Genomic DNA, 25384 nt, shown 5'->3' on the forward strand with positions numbered 1-25384 from the left:
TGGTAGGTTTCATAACTTAGACCCTTTAGGAGAAAGCTGCCTTGGAAATATAATTCTCCTTGGAAATATAATTCTCCCCAAAGTTGGAAAACAAGAATTTTTAAAGGGTCTAGGGAACAGCTATAGGATCAAACATCATACAAACAAAACATTCTTCATCATGTACTAACTTTACAAAGAAATCAAAATGAAAAGTCCCATTTAGAATCACAGAATCATTCTGGTTGGAAAAGACCTTCAAGACCACTGAGCCCTTCAACCATGCCTGCTAAACCAAATCCCTAAGTGCCCCAGCTACACCTTTCTTGACCACTGTCAGGAATTTTACTCCATCACTTCCTTGGGCAGCCTGTTTCAAGGCTTGAATCTCTTTCCATGCAGAAATTTTTCCTAATATCTAACCTGAGCCTCCTGAAAGACTTCAATCCTCCTTGATATGTAGCCATCTTAAAATGACCAATAGCTTGTGGAAACAAAATGAGTTTGTTGTGACCCAGTGACAATGCTAGGATGTATTAGACAAGGCGTTAAGGAGTGCATACTTTTAGAAAAGGATGAGAGTACTCCCATATCCAGAAGAAACACCATTAGAAACCCTGCTGGTCTGAAACCCTGTTGTTTCAATCAGGGCGGATAAAAGAAACTGCATATTCTTTCCAGTTTAAACTACAGACTATTAAATGAAAGTCATTATTTGAAATGGCTCAATAGGCTTTGGATCCCTGGAGAAGAATGCCTGGGTTGGTGTCAGAGTGTGGTTATAACATGATGTACCTGCAGAGGATGCTTGCACGAACATCTCTCACATTGAACGGGAAGCAAGCAGGCGGAAAGAGCACGTAACATCCACCCACTGTGAGGCCATCTAAGGACTACTTGGGATCCAAGGGTGCCATTACAACAGGCAGTAAAATAAAACGGAATTTAGAATTTTGGAATTCAGAAACCATATATTTTTGTGTATGTCTTCAAATCTAAACACAGACACTAAATTCTAAGGAGAAACGGTAATGAAAATTACCTCAGAAAAGAGTCAGTTATAGAATATATGCAATTGATAATGATAAAGAAAATGCTAGTGTAATTTGAGTTGAATATACAAACCTTTCTTCTCTTTACACATGGCTTGCGTGTGGCTAGAATATTTTGATAATTTTGCGCATTTTTCACAGAAATGCTGACAAATCGGAGGGAGTTGAGAGATTTTTTTTTCATGGACTTAGGAAACTTTATTTTTTAATGAAAGAGTAAACAGAGTGCACATATGTTGTCAAATTAAACACATACACATCCTAATACTTCAGAATAGTCTACAAATATTGAAGAAAGTAACCGGCGAGAACTGAAAAAGGCATTCCTCATTTTTCCAGAGCGAAGGAAAGGAAAACTGCAAGATATAAGACTGGTTTTGCACGATGGAACAGAGCTCTTCCATTCTTACTCTAAAGTCTGGTTTCAGGGCTATCACCTGCAGCGCGACAGAAACGACAGTGAATATACACAGCTACACTTAGAGCTCAAGGAATTATAGCATGAGTCCAGACCCAATAAACTATAATTTTTCCTAAGAACAGAAGAAAATATTTTTTTAATGGAGGCTAGCAAAGCTCTTGAGTTACGGTAGATGAAGAATAAGAAAGAGTCAGAAGGTGCTGAGAAGAGGAAGGCCAATGAATTTTTTGGATGTACAATTTTCAAAAGAATGAATGTAAAATCAGACAAGACAGAAGAGAGATGAGTGCCCGTCTCAAGATTTTTTCCCTCTTTTTCCTTGTATTGAATGACAGAGAGGAAAAGATATTTCTGTATCAGAAGGATACCCAATGTTCTATTCAAAAGTCACCACACTGTTTAAATAATTTTTTTTTTTTAAAAAAAAATCATCATCAAGATTTTGTAAATCTGCAATTGCCTACTAAATAACAATGGCCCAGGAAAAGAGAAGTGAGGGAACGGGAAAAATGTTTGCACTTAGACACAAAGCAAAGTTCTGCAGATAAGTGGGTCCTGATCACTGCCTAACACCAAACACTTTGCATTTCAACAGGATCTAAAGAGCCTCTCCTCATTATGAGTTTAACACTATCCTCACCAATTATATGCAAAATAAAGACATGGAAAAAATGCCTTTTATGTTGGTCACACCTGCATTTTACTTTACTCAAGATGAGGACTATCATGAACTGCTGAAAATGATTATTTGCAACATACACTAAAACATCCACAACACAGTTTCTTTCAGACATCTATCCACAGGTATTCCATCACTTCTGTTCACATACACAGACATTTACACTGCTTAATTAAATTGAAAAAGCTAAAACCTCCCCTTCAAAATGTGAATCAAAATACCTAATATTAACACTTCTTCCTGTCCAATGAGTAGGCATGGACTCTAAAGCTAGGGAAGGAAATTTATACTTGAGCATGTATCTCAAATCATATATTTCACTACAAGGGAAAAATGTTCATATACATCATTGAAATAGCTGTAATAATACGATATTTGAAGTGGTGGAAGATAAAGGAGAAGCAGGATTGAATCATTTAAGTTGAAATGTGACTGGAGAAATTGGCATTCTCCTCAGGAAAAAAGCCCAAATGTCTTCCAGTACTATACTCAATTATTACTCTTTTTAAAATCATATCTTAAAGATGACATCTCAATAGCACAATGCCATGATCCCATCATTTCGATACCAGTTCAGTAATGACTAATGATGGAAAAGCACCCTCCACACAACACGCTAAAGCCACTTCCTACAACAATCCAAGTTTTCTTGAAAGTTTGCTGACATAGTATTTCATGTTGACACAATGAATTTCTCTATTCTGCATTTTCTTTCTCATTTACTTTCAAGAAATACAGTATGAGAGCAAAACTTATGTTTATTCAAATATTTAACTTGTAACATGTGCTGACAGACTGATTTTCTTCCCTTTAGATTTTTTTTGAATTAGTGCTTTAAAAAGCTATTACAAAGGTAATGAATAAACCTTAGCAGTTAAAGCTCACTGACACTTTTTATTAAAAACTGTGATTCAACCTCTTCATCATGATTTAAGCTTAGTCACTGAGCACAGAATAGATTTTCTGAAAAACTAATACATAAATTATAAAATCTTTTACAACAGAGGAAAAACTTCAAAGGGAAAGCATTTAATTCTGTTCTAACTAGAAAAAGAAGTCTTACATATTGATGTTTAATAACAATATATTTTTATTTGGTACAAGTTATTAATAACTTTCTATATCTAAGTACTATTATTACGCAGTCTAAAACCATTTCAGCTCACTGATTTTCAAATGGGTCACAATAAAACCAAAATAACCAGACAAATCATCGAAACCTAGCATGGGTTCAGTTTAAGCATCCGTGACAAGGCAATATAGAGAAAATATTAAGTATTTGCTTGTAAAGGTCTCACTACTAATTTCTTGGTCCAAATGCCAGTGCTGCTTGAGAACCTGTAGCTAATTTGGGGCACTGGCTGCAATGCATTCTCTGACACGCCTGTCTCTGCTCCGCTTTGCAAATGGGTATCCAGTCTGCCTTTCCCACAGTGCTGGAACAAAACTTTCTAAGACATTAAGGTAGTTGGAAAATAAGAGACCAATTAAACCAACAAAGTTGTTCCTTTGTGTTGCTTTAGCGAAGTGACTGAACTGTACATATGGTTTCACTAGCTTGTACATTATGGGTTTTTTATACTGTCCCATTCTCTGATAAGCTAACCATAAATTTTATTTCCTTAAGGGTGCTAGTATGCAATTTAAAAATCACCTGAAATAGTTTATAACAGTGTCTTTCTTGCCTTTTTGTTTAGTTATTAAAATGTTGTAAAACAAGCTAAAAAAATATTCTAACATTTCATAATGAAAACATTAACCTGCAGTTCTTGACAGAACACATCAGAAGGTAAAAGAAAAAATATACACGTTATAATGAACTGAAATAACACAAAGTCTAAGCATTCAAAAATCCGTAAGAACACTTAAAAGAAAACTAGTTAGATTACAGAAATATACACTTAACGCGCTCAATCTGAATTCTGCTTTGCAGTGAACATAAACAGACAAAAGCAGGTTATTTTTAAAGTTCAAATTAATCTCATTTGGGACTATAAATACCAAAATACTTCAATAACAAAGTCATTTCATATTATAACTCAGGGCCGCGAGCTTGTTCAGATAAGTTTATTTTCTTTTTTCTTACCTTACTGTGCCCTATAAGTGACATATAATTGAATTTCCCTTTCAACCTTTATTGATGCAGGTTACCTCCACCTCTGTGCCTAGTTAACATTTTTGACAACGTGGTGTCAAAGGAAGAAATGGCAGCTTTACAGAGAATATTTTCCTCCCACCAGCTACCTCCCACTCTCTAACCTATGATGTAGCAGCTCTCACTGTTGCCTGCGAGCAAGAATTAAGGGATCTCTTTTGCTCCCCTTTTGCTTGTGCTCTACTCAAGAGCTACATGGATGCTCTCTTTAGCACTGCTGTATTACAATTCTAACATAAGCTGCCCCACAAAATTGACAGAATTTTGTTCTGTGAGGGGACTGGAAATACATTATTCTACATCAAATTTTGGCCTGAAATTCCTTTCGGTTCAGATCCAAGCTCACAGCAATTCACTGTATCCCCTACTGCTTTCACTACTCCTAAGCTGTGTCACCCAAAGATACTGCAAAGCAAGGTCACAGGAACCCTTCCCTACCCCTCCAAAATGAAATGCCCAACCCAACACTGCCCCTTCCCATACATTTCTACATCAAAGGCAGATTTTTCTTATTCCAGGACTCTCTCACCTCTGGAGTGACATCTCGTGGTGCAAACCCTGTTCCTCCAGTTGTTAAAATCAAATTAAGCTCCTTTTCATCACACCAATCTATCAGCGTCTCCTGAAAGAGAACAGGAATGCTGTCAGATCTGACAATAATACCTGAAAATACAGTGATCTCAAACACCCCAAGGCTTAAAACATCTTAAAATGACTGAAGAAACATAATAAATCAAAGGAATTGTAAAATCACTCATGCTGTTTTTTTTCCAGAGACTCTAAGCCACTATAACCAACATATGACATTATAATTCAAGTACCAGGCATAGTAATTTTGGAAATAGAAACAGAACTTCTATTTCGTATCTCTGAATCTGAAATAGAAAATTAAGATTTCTCAGTCATTACTTGCTTCAAAGTTTACTTTGATTCTGAATTATACATAAAATGCAGCAGGACATGCTAATGAGCAGATGCATTCAGTTTGGTTTGCATGGTTGATTCCTGTTACAGTAACTTCTTAACAGCCTCAGCCTCAGTAAAATAAGCACAACACTCCTATGGGCCTCTCTATTAAAAGACACCAAAATACACCTGATGCAGCGACACAAAATTTGTCCCTTATCTTAAATCATCTTTTCTACATTCCCTACTACATTGCAATACTATTCTATCCACTAGTTCCAAAGTTGGAATGAGAAAGCTTAACAGATCTGCTGTGTAAAATTCAGTGATTTACAATACTGAAGATTTTATTATATTAGAGTAATATTTCATCTGAACAAAAATTTGACATAAGTATGTATATTTAGTGTCAGTACTATTATGCTTGTTATTTCCTATATCTACTGTGGGCAAGCATAACAGAAGGGTGTCTGCCTGGAGTTCAAATTTAGCTAAAGTGTTACCTGAAATATACCCATGCATTATCCAGTAGAAAAACAATCTCCAGAAATTAGTCAGAGCAATTATTTTTTTTTGACAGTTATCCCTATTTTAGCAAATAAAACTTTCTTCAGAAGAACGTGAAAGCACATTAATGTTTCTGGAGAATTATAGTGGGGAAGGAAAGAACTGTTTGTGAAAAATTCATTCTCTACCATAAAATTGGATCTGAATATTTACCGAGTTTTTATTTTTATTTTTTAAAATATTGTTGATAGCCATAAAACTGTTCACAACATTTTATAAAGTACTATCAATTTACATTAATCCTCAGATTTATATTATGCAAGTTTAACACTGCTAACGTAACTTCTGGTTAAGAAAAATTATCCATATACAGTCTGTTCCAAATTGCAGGTAGAATGAATTTCTATCTGCCCCCAAGACCCATCATGCAAATACGGACATGAATTATTTGGAGAAGTTGTGTTTATTTCTCCTCTTCTTTACTCATTCCTCCTGCTTTTGAATTTATTTTATTTTATTTAATAAAATTACATTTGTCATTTTAACCATCTCACCTTCAGTAGATTCATTGTAGTTCTGTACCTAACCAGAATGTTTCTGGTTATATGAACATTTCAAATAAGCTAAAGAAAAGAGCATACATTACCTACCTCCAACATGTACATCATGCTATGTAGCCTGACTTTTATTTCAACTTGCATGAAGAAAATCTATACTGTAGCAGTGCAAAACATTTTAAAACTTAAAGTTCTTTAATATAGATAAGCAGCATTTTTTTCAATAGCTGACATCTCAAAGCTGTTAAATCATTTAGAAAAATATTTGTCTTGACCTCGAACAGTAACAAATTTCAGAGATTTTTTTGAGCAGTTTCCCTGAAGCGATAGAGTTTGATGTTGCATATACTAAAAAATATCACAAAAAAGTCAGTATAAAACAGGAAGTGGAAATTTTGTACTTGTTTGTTTTTAGTTAAGTATTTGTACATGGTATTTTTCTTTAGAAAGAACAAATTCTGTCAACTTCCAGCTAATTTCATGGAGAAAATAAGTCTTTCATAAGTCTAGCTTTGCTACAATTCAGTAATATTCCAGTTAAATTAAGACATCAAAAAGGAATGTCATTTGATAGCACACAAAGATAAAGAATAACAGCAAAGAAAAAAATAAATGGCTCTACCTCAGTGTACTTAGGTAGGGATATAATTCTCTTTCAAGTTCTTATAAAGGAATACTAAAGGAATAGTGATGATCAGTAATAAGAACTGTGCTTATAAAGTGGTAAGCTTGTGTTTTATTGTATTTTTAGAAACATAAATGGTACCAGTTAAATCCTTTAAAAACCGTGGAAAAAATATCTGAAATCAATATTCAACTTATTTGCTTTCTCTTTTCAAAAAAGAGAAGCAAAAGCTTTTCTGAACATACTAGCGTAGATTCTGAACACTCCATCCATCTGCTTTCACAGAATCTGGAATATTAGCTATTTAAACTTTAAACGCAGACATTTCATTCCAGTCCCAAAATGTTAGGAGTATTTTCTTATCACTTCTGTTTTTTTTTTCTAAATTAATTTAACCTGTTAAGTCAGACTTTGTTTAGCATACAGTGTTCTACTATTTGGAGTGAGAAAGGTAAGTAACCATTTAGAAAACTTAAAATCCTCTTTGAAGTATCATTCCCAGTTAAAAATCATATCCTCCAAATATTCTTATTTACATTTTAAATACAATATATCTAAATACAATATAAATATCTTAAAAAAAAAAAAAAGAATTACCATCTCTCGCAATTAAGGACAAAAGGCAACTCCTATTCACTTTGCTGCTGCTACCAGTTCAGCTACATGCACCATTGGCTTAGCACAGGACTGGATTTGCTGCATGTTCAGGTGAGAATTCCTCCAGGCCAGTAGCCTGGTATTTAGCAGCATTTCTTTACTGATGTCATACAACTAGAATAATGATAACAACTCTACAGCTACAGCAAACTCCATCATATAGCTGTTGAGTGTCCACCTCTTTTGTTATTTCACTGATGATAAGAATTAACACACACAAAAGCAAGAGACTGGTTCAATAGATTATGTATTTCACTACTTATTCCATTCAAATCACTGGAATTACATTATTTTGTATTAACTACAGCACCCAGTTCTGTGCTTATTATCATCAAATTAAAACAAGATAGAACAGCACTACAGACCTTAAGAAAAAATGTATCTTGTTCTTTTGTAATAATTAATATTCTAAAGCATACTTTCTTGCTGATCTTCTATTGACAAGGCAGACAAAGAAAAATGAAGTTATTAGAGTTGGTTACTCCGGACAGTTTTTAACTTCTATCATTCTAACCTGTTCAGCTTGTCCTGTAGTCCTACAGGGATTGTATTGATTACATTTTTTTCTCCTCCCGAATAGAAATCAAACATCAATCAAGTTGTCTCCTTCAGCTTTGGATTAGATCTGGTGTCCTGTTTTATATCCAATTTCTTGGTATTTAGTTCCAACACAGCTTAGTTTCATCTTTTGCTCCTTCTTCTAGGTATACAGCACACAAGGATACATTGAAGCATTATTTTCTATAATTTTTCTTTTAGCTGCACTAGTTTTGTATTTTTCACCTAGAAGATTTTCCAGAATCTCCATGTGCTTAGGCCACAGCTGACAAATGGCACATATGTGTTGAGCTGGTATGACTGATAAAGGCTTGGTATTTTCAACAGTATTCCCTATATATAAAGCCTTTTGATTAATACATGCTTTAGTTTTCCATTTACTTGCATTTTCTAAGGCATTTATATACATAGCAGCAGTCACCTGGCTTCAACCTGCCCCACAACCTGGAACTACTGGTTGAACTTCCTATGCATTGCCCAGACCTGAAATTGCTTTAGTTATAACACCGCTCACCAGAAATGTTGTTTATGATCTGTTTGAATTTTCAAAACCATTTTACTGAATTTACCATTGCAGGAAAATCTTGCTTCATTCTCTGCCCGAGTTAATCTTGCACACATATACTCATTCATCCTAAAGGCCAGCAAAGACCACTAACTCAAGGAACGCATGTCTATGCGGTGTGGCACAAAGATCCTACGTTTACTGTTGCAAGTTCCTATAAGCACTGCCACGTTCAGACATACGTAAACAAATGCAAAGACCGGACAGATGTTCTTGTAGCAGCATGACTAAGCTAATGAGACTTGCCACTTCACTCAACGACGATAGCACCTCAAAACTTGTTCCATGGAGGTTTCCTAGGCATATCAAAGTCCAACATGGAAAATTGTCATTAGACTGAGTGGCAGAACAGCAGGAAAGCCATAACTCTAGGACACAAGTACATCTTTCAGAAAGCACCTTATCTTGACCTTAAAGGCTCAAAATGTAGAAAATATCTTTTCACTGAATTTGGATTTAACATGATTTTCTAACGGCCATCTGTGCATACCATTCAGCATTTGTTATGTTTCAATTAACTGTTTCTTATTGCTACTTTTCTTGTAGAAAATCTCTCTCTGCCAACAGTACCTGAGAAACCTGGTCATGGAGTTCATTGTGGCAATGGTTGGCATATCCTTTATGAAACCCTTTGATTGCCGGCCTCGAACCATTGCAAGTAAGTGAACAGGAGAAGAAACAAATATTATAAGAGGTCTTTTCTGCAAAGGAAGGAACAATTTCTTGATCTTTGGAGATAACTCAAGTTTGTTGCTTAATCCTAGTAATGGTTTGCAAAGTCCATTGCCAATAAGCCTACTGCCCGATTACTGTCCTTGATTACTCGGGGTGTGTGTGTGTGTGCGTGTGTGTGTGTAGTCTCTGCTTGACTTAAGAGATGAGCAGCACTAAACGTGTAATTAATAATTTCATTAAAAATGAAATGTGGACATTAAAATGAAATGTGGGCGATGTGGACATCCAATATTGCCATTATATTATGAAGCATGCTGTTTGATTTGAATCTGAGAAAAGTTGCAAGACTCATCTAATGTTCTGACTGCTTCTGCAGGAGGCCTTCCCACATGGGCGTTAACGAGACGATGAGGAATACCCTTACCCAGCTTAAAAGTATACAAAAACCATCAAAACGGTCATGATGGATCAGACTAAAGGTCTGCACATAAAAGCTAAGGCCTTGAGGACCCTTCTCCTCTAATTCTACATCTCTCATCTTTTTCTCAGTCCTACTTTTGTTAGTACTTTGCTATGAATTAGTGACTTCAGTCACATATACTACGCCTCCAAAAAGACTGAGGATAAATTTCTCCAAAACAGTATTATGGTTTCTGGGATTAGGGCGTAAGTCTTTTTTCTTGTCAATCCATAATTTAGTATATAATATAGGGACTCGCAATACAATGCATGTATACACTACCATATGTGTTAAATTTTAAAATACAATATGTATATTGCTACCATTTAAAACTTTCACCAAAAAAGACGAGGAAAATGATATCAAATGCAAGCAGAGCCCAAGTAGATTTTTTTCCTTATACATTCAGTACTGACACTAGTTAACCAGTTTGTCACATTTTTCTAATCCAAACTTTATCTTTTTTTCCTCCTTATATGTACCAGTAATCCCATATGAAGGATCATTTACAATATCAAGGTTAAGATATAGAACTAATTTAAAAAGCAAAAGGCATTTATTAATACTGGACCCTGGAAAAGATAGCGCCTTCAGAAATTCTTAAACCAACTACACCTGGCTGAACAGACTGGGGTGGCTTTTGGTAAAGTTACTGCAAAATTCTGTATTTCTCCAGCACACCTTCTGAAAGCTACAACATTGTCAAGTTACATAACAAGTGTATTTTTATATCTAGATTTTTTCTTCTCTTGAACAGTATACTCTATAATGCAAATAAAAATCCAGTTATTTTAAAATAAATATACTTAAAACAAAAGTTCTTCCTATTTATACAAAGAAAAAGAAATCTGAGATAGAAAGATCTGAGATGGTCACAACTGAGAAATCACGAGTGAATGAGACTACGGAAACATAGACTAAAGAGGAGCAGTTTGCAAGCTGACAGCTTTGGCAAACTAAGCTCTCATAGCAAAGTTTACTCCATCATGTGTCTTAAATAACCCCAAACCCAAGCTCACAAAAGTTTAACTCTCATATTATGGCACAGGAGAGCCAAATCACTGAGAGTCAGAAATTCACATCGCATCCCACCAATACAAAGTAGGAAAAACAAAACTTTGAAGTTACCTAGCTACTTACAAATATTATAGTAGTAAGGTACAGTTACACTGTAATACTATTAAAAGGAGTTTGAGTTTTCTCTCCCAACTGATCATGACTGGTCACTAAATTGAAAAGGAAAAAAAAAAAAAAAAAAATCAAATGTTGAGGATCTTGCAAGAACATGAACTGACATAACAAAAGGAAAGAAAGGCCTAGAGTTCAATATTCAGTTTGTCAAAAAAGAAGTCTTTAAAGTCTTAATCTATTTTTGGAATTAATTTCATATTTTTTGTTCCATTTCTTCTGAAAAATCTTCATCAGATGCTCACAAACTTTCCCTTACTGCTTGAAAACTTCACTGAAATAAAGAACTATGAAGATAGTCTTATGGATGGAGCAAAAATCTTGTAAATAACCAATTTCAAGATTTTTTAAGTATTCCGAAAGATGAAATGGTGAAGTATTTAATTATTTTGAAAGATGAAGCCATTAGAATACACACTACAATTTCTGATACCTCCACTCCTTCTTTCCTTCGCTGACCCTTAAAGGCAGAAAAATAACAGAAATGTTAAGACTGTTCTCAAAGTCAGGAAGCTTGGGTGAAATGCAGGTATGCGTCTCTAAATAGATCTTTTATTTATTTGAGATTTTCTTGAACACACTTTTGAAGATGCTACAAATACATTCTCAGTTTTGCTGTCACTTATTATTCTAAACAGTGTTCCAATACAAATAATAAATGAAAGTAGCAAAATAAATAAATAACCGTCCCACTGAAGTCCACAGGCCTGGGAGCACCAACACTGCTCTTGCTTTCTTAACTGTAACCAACACTGTAACTTGCTTAATGCTGAGACTAGCAAAACGTTCTGAATTGTTAGGCTGGAGAAAGGTAAAGGCAGTGAAACCCATTGCTGTACCCCTTGAAATACGCAAATCCAGGATTCAAACTCTCACTTTTGTGATTCTTGTCCTCTCAGAAAGGCAAGAGAAAGATTCACAATTCTAGTTAATTAGCTTGAGGCTTTAGTCTTAGTGTAAAACAAGACAAATGGGGATTTTATTGCATGGTTTATCATACTGAATTAGAATCTACGATGGGACAGCAAAAAGTCTGTATGTGGAAGAAGGCACGAGATTTGTTGGTTTCCTTTTGTACAAAACTCCTATCTAATCCACAGTTAGTACCCCCAGTATCCTTTCCAAGTGGGTGCTGAGTTACTTAAATCCCAGCTATTCACTGCAGTCCCTTCAGTAGAACAGACTTCCTCAGGTGTCTGGAGGAAGCGATGCAAGTTAGTTAAATTTGCATTTTCCCCAGCATGTCTAGTTCTTGAAGCAACCTTCCTGTCCACTCCGCTTTCTGCAGCCACATTTGTACATACATATATGCATGCGCACATACACACACGCTCATCTTCACATATTAAAAATACACTAGAAAAAGCACTAAAGTTCAGTGTGGCTTGTTTCTTCAAATGCAAAAAATCTCTTCTAAAATACGTGTATGTACTAACATAAATATTATAGTAGTAGCAAAAACCCAGTCTCTCTTCAGACTTTATTTCAAAGCAATTAAAAATTTAACAAAAGAATCTTAACTCCTCTTGGCCAGTATTACTCTTGTTAGTGAGAATCTTAACATCTAATATATATTTCTCTGATTATTCCTATATCAACATAAGCTAACACAGCAAATGCAATTCAGAAAAAAAGGAGGACAAGGGAGCAGGAAAAAACACTAAATACAAAACTGCTCACTAATAATAGTTAACCTAAGATTTCCTTTCTTTAAGGCTTTCTTTTTTAAAGCAGCACATCAAAAAAGGGTCATTTTCCTTTTGATATCCCCAGATATAAATGCTGGTTTTGGAGCCATAACCCTGAGATTTACTAGGGAGAACAAGATGGCTTTTTTTTTTTTTTTTTTTTTTTTCTCCCGCATTTTCTACCCCTTTGCATACATTAGTGTAAATCAAGATTGTTTAAAACTGTCTGCTTTGGATTTCCTCTTCAGTATTTGAAAAAGCAGCTTGATGTTACGCAAAAGTCAGTTTCTATAACTAGAGTTCATTAAAATATCTTACCTACGGTGTATGCACGTCTAGAGTGCCTGTATCCCACACACAGCACACCAGAACAATTCAGCCAGCCCTCTTTGCTGGTTGTAACTCAACCTTGATATCCTAGATCCTATTTTTACCAAAGACATAGAAATGGCAAAGCCACAGAATATCAGCTGCCAACTTTGTCAAGGTGCCAAAATAACATCAAGCTGATGCAATGGGAAGGAACCAGGAAAAGCATGTGGGTGGCATAGGCCAACACAACACATCTCCGACAACTCCAAGTCCCAACAGGTACGAATCATATTGCCATGACAGCCCTCCAACTCAGAGACTTGTACATCTTTGAAAATTATACTTGAAAATAAGTACTCTCAGAATTTCCATATGTATATTTGCACGCAGAGAAAATCCACATTCCTAATTTCAATCAGGTTCTATTTTACATCCATTTTTCCTGTTTAATGGGTAGATTAAAAGTGACTGCAGAGAAGCTTTTGTAATTAAGAAAACCCAAAAGGCGCCAGAAACCCAGCTGCAGGAAAATTGTTTACATTGAAATATTTGTTTTTCTGTAACTAGGAATTTATGCAAACTGGTGATACTATTATAAAACTATAATTGATTCCTACAGAACCCTGTTTGGTTTCTAGATTCATTTGCCAGTTGTAAACATAGTCTTATTATTTGTATATTTAGCTACAACTGTGCAAAATATTGCTTTTTTAAATCTTTAATATTAATTACAAGTTACATAATTTTGTTTTCTGGCATGGTTTTCATAAGGATGGCAAAGTGAATGGAGTGATCATCACTCAAATATCTTTAAAAATAATAAAATAAAGCTTAGATGAGGATGAAGGGGACAAAGATAAAATATATCAAATAACTAGAGAGGGAACTACTTTAGTCTAATGCAGATTCTGAGATAACTTCCCCCTATGTTCATGCACATCATCCACAGTCAATGAATGAAATAGTTTTGTAGTTTATAAGTCTACTGTTTTACATGTGAAAAAAAAAAAGCAATAAAGAAAATTTACCTACCAATAGCTGGTGTATTTTGTGATACTTAGTCCATATATACATTCTAAGAGTGGGTGAACTCGTGGCCTGCTTTGGGGTATCTTGGGAGGTGCGTTCCAGCTCCTCCCCTCCTCCTGCTTGCTGCATGAAATATAGGGCAGAGTGCATCCGCCACCACTTCAGTTCCTCTTAAATGCCCAACCATACCTGAAAGAGATTCAGAAAGAGGGGAAAGGAAGGTAGGAGACTAATGTACATGCAGACTATAGGTCTCAAAGAACACCAGTTACTGATAAGTAACCTTTCTTCTTTGAGTCTGCATGTACATTGCAGCAGTGACTCACTCTGAGCAGATACTTTGCCTTTTACCACCCGTAAGAGCGTCTGAGGACTGTCACAACCAACCACCACAGCACCATTCTACTGAAAGCTGAAACAACCCTGGACACTATAAGTCTAATATAATGCCAAGTAACAGCAAAGACAGGACTCAAGACGGACTTAATCAAGTGTCCAAACATCATGCACTACAGAAACTAAGCTTGCCAGGGATCCAGTAGGATATACTTTGGCTGCAGGTGAAAGTTCCTCTTGCTGAAGTCCATACACCATCAGAAAGCCAAGAGAGCAATTGTGCAAATGAAGTTAGTTGAACTTCCAGAGTTCCCACAGTGAAATAAGCAAACAAACTGAAGCTTACTAAAAGACCTGGATCTGTGAAAAGAAATGCTAGGACCTTTGTGACATCAAGTATGTGAAGTAAAAAAATTCAATGGAAGAAATGTAAGATCTGGAGGTGGGTCCTGGAGGACTACTTGCCTGGCTACTCTAGAACTTGGACACAACTTCAGGAAGAAATATGAAGAAAAATTACTCTATCCTTATAAAAGGCCAGTATGTGAAGTGGCAGCCATACAGACCTCAGTCTCCCCTGTCACTCATTGAGAAAATGGTCATCAGATGTGCCACCTTCCTAGACAAAGGCAGAGGAGTAAGAATTTCAGAACACAAGGGCAGAAGTATCCTATGAGGTATGTTTTCCTCAAGTCTTTTTAGTTACACATAGTTCAGCATGTCTTGATCAGCAGTTTTAGGAAACTATGATGGTGAAGGGTGAAAGTACAGAAGTACTGAAGCAGAGAGAGCAACCAGAGACCTTCATCAAATTATAAGAAGGATTAAAATAAAAGATATAGCAAATAACTTAAAGGAGTTGGATCAAAGTATGAAAGATAAAAGGCAGCAAACACATCACACTGAAAATATTGTGTTCTCAACAGAATATGCCTAAATATTACACTGGAGAAAAGCAAGGACTGTGCTAGAGTATGACTCACCTTTTGACATGGAGGGTCCTGAGACCAGGATGACCTGGGATTACAAGCCCTGACCAGGCAAAGAATAAGCTTCACAAGTAAAGAGCTTGAAACTCAATCTACTGTGACTAGGCTGAAACTATCAAATGTTTTATTTCTCTGAACAATAGTAGACTTAGAACATATAAAAGAATACCAGCTAATCACAGAAAGAGAAGTATACCTGAGAGGAAAGCAGATTCTAGCACATTTTCAAACAGAAGCTGTAACTTCTCCTGATACAGTGGGTGGCAAACAGGTCCATTGTGAGCCAACCCCCTTCAGGGCAAACCCACTCAGACATACAAGCTGATCTTCCATTAATGATCCCAAAGTTGCGATCCTGCTTACATTGCTAGCAAAGAGCTGATAGCGCTTGGAAAATTAATTACCAAGAAGTGGTTCCTATTTCAGCTTCTCCTAACAAAGCAGGAGATTCTCATTCCTGTTGCTTGTTTATTACGTCGTGGCTGAACTGCCTTTCATTGTCCTCTGAGTAAGATTCAGGATGAAAATGAAGAACCTTGCATCCATTTCACACAGTGAATAGGTCCCGAATAATGAGATATCACCACCATAATTAGAGTTTTGGCAGACATATGGGGGGGAGCTCTCAACTGACTCAACAAAAGCACTGAAATTATTAATCTGCAAACTATGCAAAACAGACATAATATCAGTGACTCACATAACTAAGTATCCACTAAGTATCCTGTGTCTATTTCTTAAACTAGCAAAGGAATGATAAAGGGAGCAATATCCCAAATGTGGGCATAAAAAATGTAAAAATTCAGTTTCTGTAAATTTAAAATGGCGCAAAAACTCCCTTCAACATGGGCAGAAAGACATGGCCACTGTGGAATGCTCTGCTCCAGGCCTGCACTAAGATGCCTCCCTGGTAAAAGAAAATATTATCCTTCTATCAGGCAAAGATTTCATAAGAATACTAAAAGCAGACTTGATGGGAGGAGGAATGACGATGTTAAAGTGGTACAGGAGACAGCATATTTTAACCAGGAGAGAGAAAGGAGGCAGGGGATAATGACACAAACCACTCTGCAGATGTGAAGCAGGCAACTAAACTCAGGCAGTGCTGTGTTTGCATTACCAAAAAGGTACCGAAATTGCCTGCCCTCTATGCCACTCTTTGAGCGAGAGAGGGAAGAGCTGAAATACAATCTCTGTGAGTATTGCTAAAGAAATCTCACATAGCAGGGTACTAGTACACCCACAGTCAGCATGTACACAGTGCGATTACCCAAAAAAGAACAAGTCTGTCTTTAATGAATACTTCTCTGTGTGTGCTCCAACCTTGTTAACTTACAATCAATATCCTATAAAAGGAGAAGCAGCATATTGCAAGGCTAATCAGCGCAGGATTGCAGCGTGGCTTTATCAAGTCAGACATCTGAATAAGATGCCAAAACAATGAGTGAATTTTAGCAGAAGCACATGCAGTGCTGCAAAGAACAGACAGTGTTATGCCCTCTAAAAGAATATTCCTTAGCAATAACCTGCTCGTATCCCAGGAGAATATAACCAATTACTCTTTGAGAAAGCCAAATTTAACCAACTGTAAAGTACAGACAAAAACAGACTTGTTGAGACCTTAGTTATTCATTATCTCTGTCCAATGGCAATGGTAACCCCAAATCTTTGCTCTGATCATCAATACAGGAATACAGAACAGATCTCCAATTTAACATAGCAACATCCACCAACTTTTTGCAATAAAAAAGCCATTTATTGAGACAGCAAAGTATTTGCAGGAATATCCCTACCAGCTGAGGGATGATTACTGCCAAAATGAATTCTGTAAGGCCTAATTAGGATGCAAAAATTAAAAATTTTTTCAGACATCCAGTGCACGCACAGGCCATGGGACCTAACAATTGAAGACATTAACTTCCTGTGATCTGTGACTGTCCTGGAACTGTTAGATCATTTCTCAGAAGCTTTTGCCACGGTGAAATCTCTCAGGCCGCCAACCAAATCTGCTTATACCCTGATTATGAATTTTATGGGAGTTATCTGTGTTCCACTTTCTAGTACAAAACAAAAATTTATGAGCAAAGAACACAATGTTATGGGTCATTTAATGGCGAAAGGTTTCTTGTCCAAAAAGGCTCCCTACATGAATATGCAGGAATATTCCTTTTTTTTCCCCACAGGATTAACAGCTAGCACAGCCAGAGACAGAGATTACAGAACAGCATTTTCAGATAGTAAGTGACTTTCCAAGTCTAGTAACAAAGCCAGATTTAGGTTCTAGAAAACCATAAAATATCAAGAGAAAAATCTCTTCTTCCATAACTAAGCAGAGTTGCTTATTTCTCCAGTGTAGGGAAGGGACGAACATCCTTTCCTAATATATTATTGGTGTTGGATATTCCCTAAATATGGAAGAGAAAAGCATGAGGGAGTATTCTGAAACTGGTCAGACCACACTGCTCCATGATATGTTGATGAGGAGTAATCTTGAGAACTGTACAAACTGATCTCAAAAGGGACAAGGAAAGGATAAAAACACATCAAGATGCAATAAAAGCTCTTAATGCAAAGTAACAGGTTGACTGCCATTGAAGGCCATGACCAATTAACCACTGCGTTACTTAAAGTCTCTTCCTATGAAGTCCTTGCCTTTTCTTAGAGGGATAGAAAGCATAATTCAATATATATGTGTATATATACACACATACACTGATCTATATATACACTGATATATATATATATATATAAACTGATGACAGTCTGTCTTGTTATTTTAGAAGACTGTTTCCTCCCCCCTAAACTCTGAAGCATAAACATGCAGAAACTAACATCTAGCAAGAGAACCTTTTTGCACACAAGACAAGGCATTTTTAAATTAAAAAGGCCACTCTCTTCCAAGTGAAGACACTCTCAAGATTTAGCGTATGCTCAGTGGGCTCTCTCTTTATAAGCCTGGAGGATTATAGCAATTACATATGACATTGGGTGAGTGCTGTTGCCATAGAATTTGATGAGCTCTCTCCTGCTTCTGTTGTGCTTGCAGAGGTATCTTGGCATTAGCTGGTCCCACTGCAAACAAAGATTTCAAGTGGTCATTATGCTCAGGAAAAATCTGAGGCAGAAGTCCCTTTTTTACCTAGAATCTGATGCTCCCTGGTCATTTCTCTGTGGAAATGTTCTTAAAAGAGATGTTTATTTTTTCTTGATTTATATAAAAAATGAATTACTTGGAGTGGCAATAAAAATATTCAAAATGCTACAGAGATTTCAAAATCATGCTCCAACTGTCTCTGCAGCTCGTTTAAATGAAGCTAAATCTGTCAGGATACTAAGGTTATTCTAACATGCCTTTTTGGGGGTATGGCAAATCTCAATAACAACCTCTGACATTTTTGCAGAATTCTTTGTACTCTGAACTCCAGAGTTTCTTGAAGAAAAATTTGTTACTATACAGAAAAAGATGTTGCTAGTTTGTTAAATGATTTTTAAAATATGTATATACACACATACACACATGTATGACATACGACATTTATATATTATGCATCATATTGAACCGAGGTACAGATAATTTTGTAAAAGTCTGCCTATTCTGGTAAAGTTGCTGCAAAGGAAGCAATAGCACTTTTCTTCACAGGCGCAATCTCCCTCAATCTCGTTTCAAAATGATAAAGGATAGCTAGGAAATGAATAAACTTTGAAGCAATACATGAAAAGAACTGGAAAAGATCATTCCAAACAGCGTCACCTGTCACTTCTCATTTTCGTAAAAGCTTCGCTTGCTAAAATTTAAGAATCATAAAAGAAATATGTACTAATGGGTATAAGGAAAATGGGAGAAATAGGCAACGTTTTCTCCCAAAGCAAAAGCAATCCTTAGAAATGCTTATTTTTGTGACGTTAGAATCATACACTACTAATTATGGAATAAGAAACACTTGCACTAAAGACACTGCCCATACAAGCACTCTCAACCCCTAACCTTAAATGATTTATGGCTGCAGTAGTTAAGTGACCCTGGCAGTGAAGTTATTTGTTATTAACAGAGATGTGAAACTCTTACAGGATTTGCTTCAAGAGGTATTAATGATTTATAAAGCCTGACATGATGAACAAAAATTTGATCTGGAAGTGCCTTTTTGCAGTAAAAACAAATAAAGTCTTTTCCCTTTAACTCCTGGAAACCGTTTTTCTAAGAAATCTGCTTTGGTAGTTCCTCTAAATAATGAAATTGAACATTTTTGAGCAGCCACTAAAACACATGGCAGTAGCTTCTGAGAGAGGAAATAGTACCTGCAGAGGCAGTTTTTTCTTTGGCTATACAAACTCTACCTCCTTTTCCTTCAAATAAATGGTTTTCATTTTTTTTTTTTTGTCCTTTTTTTTTTTTTTTCTGTAGCTTAACTCTTATGACTACTTTCAAGGATGGACCAATTTCCGACCTGTTCAACTACATCACAAAAGCAATAGAGAAAACAGAGTACCTGTTATGAGTGAGTGTAACAATCCACATACATGAAACAAGAAGTCCTGGAATGCATAAAACTAAGTCTCCTCCCGGTGAATATTATCTGTAGTTACGATAACTATTTACTAAGGGAGCACTGCTGCAGACACCAAGCCAAACCAAAGGGTATCCTGCTTACTGACTTAAAATAGCGTGAAGAAACTGAGACTAGCTGCATGCTCTTTCCTATTTTTAATTTCTTGACCAGGAGACTCTACTAACTTTTTGCAAGTATGTGCTTTTAAGTGGTTTTATATGCAGCAACCAAAATGATGTCAAAGCTGCTTTAGATTTTATTTAAAGGCTTGCAAATTAATAGCTGTGTAGTATAGCTATTCTTATATAAAAGTTATATGAGGTCGAGAACTTACATTATGCGACTCTTAGCAGACATTTTCCACCATAATTAATGCTCGAGATAACAATTCAAAAGATATTTCTTAAGCTTATTTTGAAATTGCCTTCACTTGGTTTATCTGAAGTTTATATTAAACTACCATAACAATCTAAGAAAATGATATTATTAAATGTCACAGTTAACACAGAAGTATTGCAATTATTTATCCCCCTCCCATAGAGGGTGTCTCATGGCTCTCTCCTCCCTCTTTCCTGAAACGGCATGGAAAGAGAACACATATACACTTTTTTCTTCCATATCTTTTGTCAAAATGATGAGCATGGACAACCAGTAGCTACAGAAATGTCTAGGGGGTGCAACTGTAGGTTCTAGTGAAAACAAGTGCATTCCTGTTGTTACTGCCGTGCTCGAATCAGACAGAAATGGGAGCTTATGCACCTGAAATGTCTGCTGCTTCTCAGGAACAGAAGTCTCTTTGCTCAGGCATGAGTCATTTCCAGAGTTGTGAAACCACAGAAAGCCCTCTGGACTAGGAAGTGCTTGTTCTTTGCTTTAAAGACACACAGGGTAACCTTTAAAAGAATCTCGAGTTATTTATATACTTTGTAAAAAAAAAAAAGTTGCAAGTTGCATAAAAAATGCTAAGGTTTTTTTGACTATTACATGCAGTATATACAATTGTTCTTACACATAGTCTGTTATACGAAAATGTTTAAGTAATTTCTGCTTTTTTAATTGCAAAACTTCCAAATCTGGACACGTTAAATCATGTGTTCAAAGCAGCTTAAAGTCAAGGCATCTCAATAATAATTTGAAAGATCGCATTATTCCTTTCTAAGCCTTGTTTCATCTCCCACACATTCTAATTTGAGGATGATGATGCATGCAGTATATGTTACCTCTGGACTACTACTTTCCCTTTGTAGAGACAATTACTACTTCAGTGCTGGAGAGTGATGAAGAGCCTACACAGTCAGAAGAGTCATCCGGCAGAGTATTTTCAGTAACACAGAGTAGGTGGAATGAGTCTGTGTTGGAAAGTATGCACTAAAATTGATCTATGAGCAAGAACTGGGCAATATCCTCTGGAAATTAAGGCAATCTTCTATTTATAATGTCTCTAATACACACCTAGAATTTCCTTTTTGTTTCAACAGTGACCACTGTTGGAGAATGTTTTTCTACCACATGCTTCTTCCTTGCAAGAACTGAGAGTCTTTCTCTCCTAGAAGGTTTCTTTCTATATGCAAGGTAACACCTGTGATATTTGAAGATCAAAAACAAACAGCAAACAAAAATACAAACAAAACCATGGAATTTTTGTTCTCTTAAGAGTTAAGTTTGTGGTTTGCAACCATATCTGCCAGGATCTGCAAACTTTTTACAATATTATTCTAAAAGCTCTTACATTTGTACCTTATGAATTTAAACACAGTATATAACACTTTGTCCATTTAGAATTTTTGTTGCTGGAGCTGTGAACATCAGTCCCCAGCATCTCTAAAAAATGAAGCAAATTCCCAAACCATTGTAACTACTTCTTTCTAAATGTCATAGATTATTTAGCAATTCATTAAGTTTCCAGCTGCTGCTTTAGCTTTTATTTCTGGCCAACTCTAGAAATAAGGTTATTTTTAGTAGGAACAACATTTTTAGCCTCTCACCCTAACTCTAAAATATCTCCCAAGATAGCATCATAAGTGCTTCAGCTACAGAATACATATTTTAATGGAAAGAGCAGTATATCACTCTCTACACAAAAAATTCATGTTACAAATAAAAACACACTTTTTTTTTTCTCTAAGACTCCTTTACTATCTCATTCGTTGCATATTAGAAACTTGAGTTTCACTTACTTTAGCCTTTGAATCTTTAGAAAAAGAGGACACTAATCATGATGAAACTGCTAGGCAAACTACCATGTTTTTCATCTTGCGAATTGAAGATTATAACTAGCAAGTTAACATGTGGCCATCCTCATTTTCAGTAGACAAAATCATAGACAAAATCAGATTTCCCTTTATCTGGGCACATCTAATGGTCATTTCATCTGCTGGGTCCCCTCAGACGCCAACTCAGCGAGGACATCATGACTGTGAAAGCTTTAACAACACCTGGAGCACAGTGCTGCACAAACACCAGACTCTTCAAGCACAACCATCCCTTGTGTTTTTGCACCTAAAGAAGCACTCACACTTCTGTGCAGCATTTAGAGATATTCCACGCTTTTGTACGTAAACAAGTTCTTTATAGTTCTCCGATTTCAAACTTACGCATCTTTGCTTTAAAATAGTATGAAGGCAATGTCCTTATGTCTGTTATTTACAACAAGGTACTATATAAATCTAAGGTGTTAACCTTAACATCTTCAATGACTCCCAGCTTTATTTTTACATGCTGCCTCTTTATATATAGCGCTGTTTCCTGCAAGTTGACTAAAACACAGAACACACCCTTTGTCTCAAGTACACACAGATTTTTTTTTTTCTATTTTATGAAAGAACAAGACCTTGAAGTCCGTCTTTCATTCTCAAGGCATCCATAGATACATACACACATTTTGAAGAGCAATAAATATTAGGGAAATTTCACTTATTTCAAACAACGTTTAATTACAAAGTCCCTTTCACCCGTGTCATTGCAAAAGAAACCTTTGAAGTGACTGTACTGAAGAGCATGAATTCTACGGCAGAGCAGCGCATTTGCATTTAGTAAAGAGATTTATGCCATCCTACTACGGAAGCAATACAGTGAAACTGTTACAATATCCACAGTCTTAAAAAACAAGGCTATTATGGTGGAGTATAACTACAGCAAAATAGCAGTTGATAAGTAATAGTGAAAACCATAAACGTCAGGCTACACAGACACAGGGAGAACAGATACTCGTTACCTTTGCAGTGCTAACATCCCGCCTAGTCTTGTCACCACGAAGAGACAGCTGAAACTGAAGGCAAACATTTCTGACAGAACAGCCCTAAAATTCATTGTATGTGTTTTTAAAAGACACTATTTTTAAAAGTAAAACTCTGCAACCACTGCACCTTTCTTGAACTCTGATGACTCAGTGGCATTCTCTCCCTTGTGCGTTTCTCTAAGGACGATTAAGTCACATCATTTCTGAAATCCTACTGATAATTCAAAGGTACAGAGCCACTGTCAGAGGAAATAAAATCAAAACGCTGGGTATTTCATCACTGCTGTGTCCAGAGAAAGAACATATCAAAAGCACTGAGATAGGAATACCAAAGAAGAGAAACATTAAATTTTAATCTTGTATTAGCATTAAACTTGAAACAAATCACACTTCCTGCCCAGATAGGCAGCACTTTTTAGGGAGCTCAAAAATGCTCCAGAAGAGCAAATATTCCAATTTAGACCACGCTACATTACATCAAATGTACTCTGTTATTAAAACGTTCTGGTTATTGTACTTATTTTACTGCAAATTATATAATGTTGTTGGTATCTAAAAATATTTTGCTTTTATTACAAGTGTTATTCTCTGAGACTTTTTCTCCATATTGATCTTGCTTTCCTTCAGCACATCACTGCACCCATTTCACTTGGGGAACAGCTGCACACCCTGCACTCCCACTGTCACCCTGAGGCATCACATGCTAGTTCCCTCAACTAAAAGCCACATAGAAAAGTAATTCCACAAACTATAGCTAACACTAACTAGACAATCCCCCCCCAAAATGATAGTTATAGTTAATGCTATAAGGCTCTTTTTAACCCATGAAACATGAGAGAAGTTCTTGGAAAATCATTTTTCTCCTGTGTGGTTGTGTTATAGCAACCGTCTTCTTGAGAGGACCAACTCATTTCAGCCTCTTAAGACACCTGCCTCAGCTTCCCTCCTTACAACTCTTCCTACATTGTATTTCTTTATTGTGAGAAAGACTTCCTCTTGCAAATTCTTCCTGAATTCCTTTAATAACCTGTATTCCAGAATACTATGAATAACACAGATCTTAACGCATTCAGCTAACATTTCCGAGGTTACTGTATTGCAGTTTTATAGATACCTCAGATCTTCAGTCATCTATGACAGGCATGAGAGAATTCAAAACACCTCTTAAGAGCTCTATTATCTACAGGGTACTTAGCATAGAGTAATCTAGAAAGCAGCTAAAGAATATGACACTGTTTTTCATGACTTACTGTTGTGACACTCCCTGCACCGCTAAATCATTTCAACAGCCTAGACTATCCTTCTTTTGAGATTGCCTTCCACCATGGCTGTGCACTCTGTAATTTCATAGCTCTGATGACAGAGTATTGCGGGGAAGTTGTGGTACGATGCTGTGAATCCCACGTTATTTGTAACCCTAATAGATTGTGCTAGCAGTAGAATAGATGTCCTAGAGGCTGATGATGTCTCTCCGTTAGCCTGTTGGTTCAGAATAGCAGTGCAGCTTTGATGGTCCTCACTTAGCGGACTTGATTTCATACCGCAAAGTGGTCCTAAAGCATATGAAATGGTATACTTTCAGAAAAAAATCATTTTAAGATCAACTTCAGCTGTACATGTGACACACTCCGTGGACATTAACTCCAGTTAATGGACAGAGAGTTCAAAAAACCTTACTAGAAGTAGATAGAAATAAAATACGCAACCGGAAATATAATGTAGGTGTTGGGTGCCTAGCATCAACTATTTTACTCTACACACATGTTGGTCTGTGTTAACTAATAACACAGACATTGTGCAAGATAAACGTTCTGTTCTCGACATGAGGGTACGGCAAACAGGAGGCTAAGGAGAACATTTTTAACTTCACTGCCACACTTTTGGCTTATCATCTTTTTTGGCTAGTAGAGATCTATTTGTGGAAGCCTTTAGAAAACCATTTAAGCAAACATATCCACTCTGTTGCATTGTCAGAGACGAGGTGAGCAACTTGCCCAACACACCCAAAAAATTAAAAAACTTTCCATTTTATATTTGTTCTCAGAGACAGCTCATCAACATGACATCTCATCTAGATAAATCTTGTGCATCTAATAAAAAAAGCATCTGGACAAACAAAATGCCTCTAGCCGCATGGTTCATCCCATCTGTTTGTTATAAAGACTGTTTTATACCATTTCCCTTTGAAATTTCCTCAAAAGAACTTTCTGTTGGCCTTCTGTTAAAAAACCCATAATGCTTCCTATTCTCTTTTAGGCAGT

General features: G+C 36.2%; 1 protein-coding gene across 1 annotated transcript in view; it reads right to left on the reverse strand.

Moving 5' to 3' along the window:
* LOC112957970 (gephyrin-like) overlaps nucleotides 1-25384 on the reverse strand; it is a gene marked incomplete at its 3' end in the record, with an annotated part of 201292 nt that overhangs the window by 83033 nt on the left and 92875 nt on the right. Inside the window, exon 5 of the mRNA XM_026051762.1 lies at nucleotides 4816-4908. Within this exon, the coding sequence (XP_025907547.1) occupies nucleotides 4816-4908 (93 nt within the window). The remainder of the gene's footprint in view (nucleotides 1-4815; nucleotides 4909-25384) is intronic.

This window comes from Nothoprocta perdicaria, unplaced genomic scaffold (assembly GCF_003342845.1).
Source record: "Nothoprocta perdicaria isolate Ctin4 unplaced genomic scaffold, notPer1 scaffold_8, whole genome shotgun sequence".
Taxonomy (NCBI): Eukaryota; Metazoa; Chordata; class Aves; order Tinamiformes; family Tinamidae; genus Nothoprocta; species Nothoprocta perdicaria.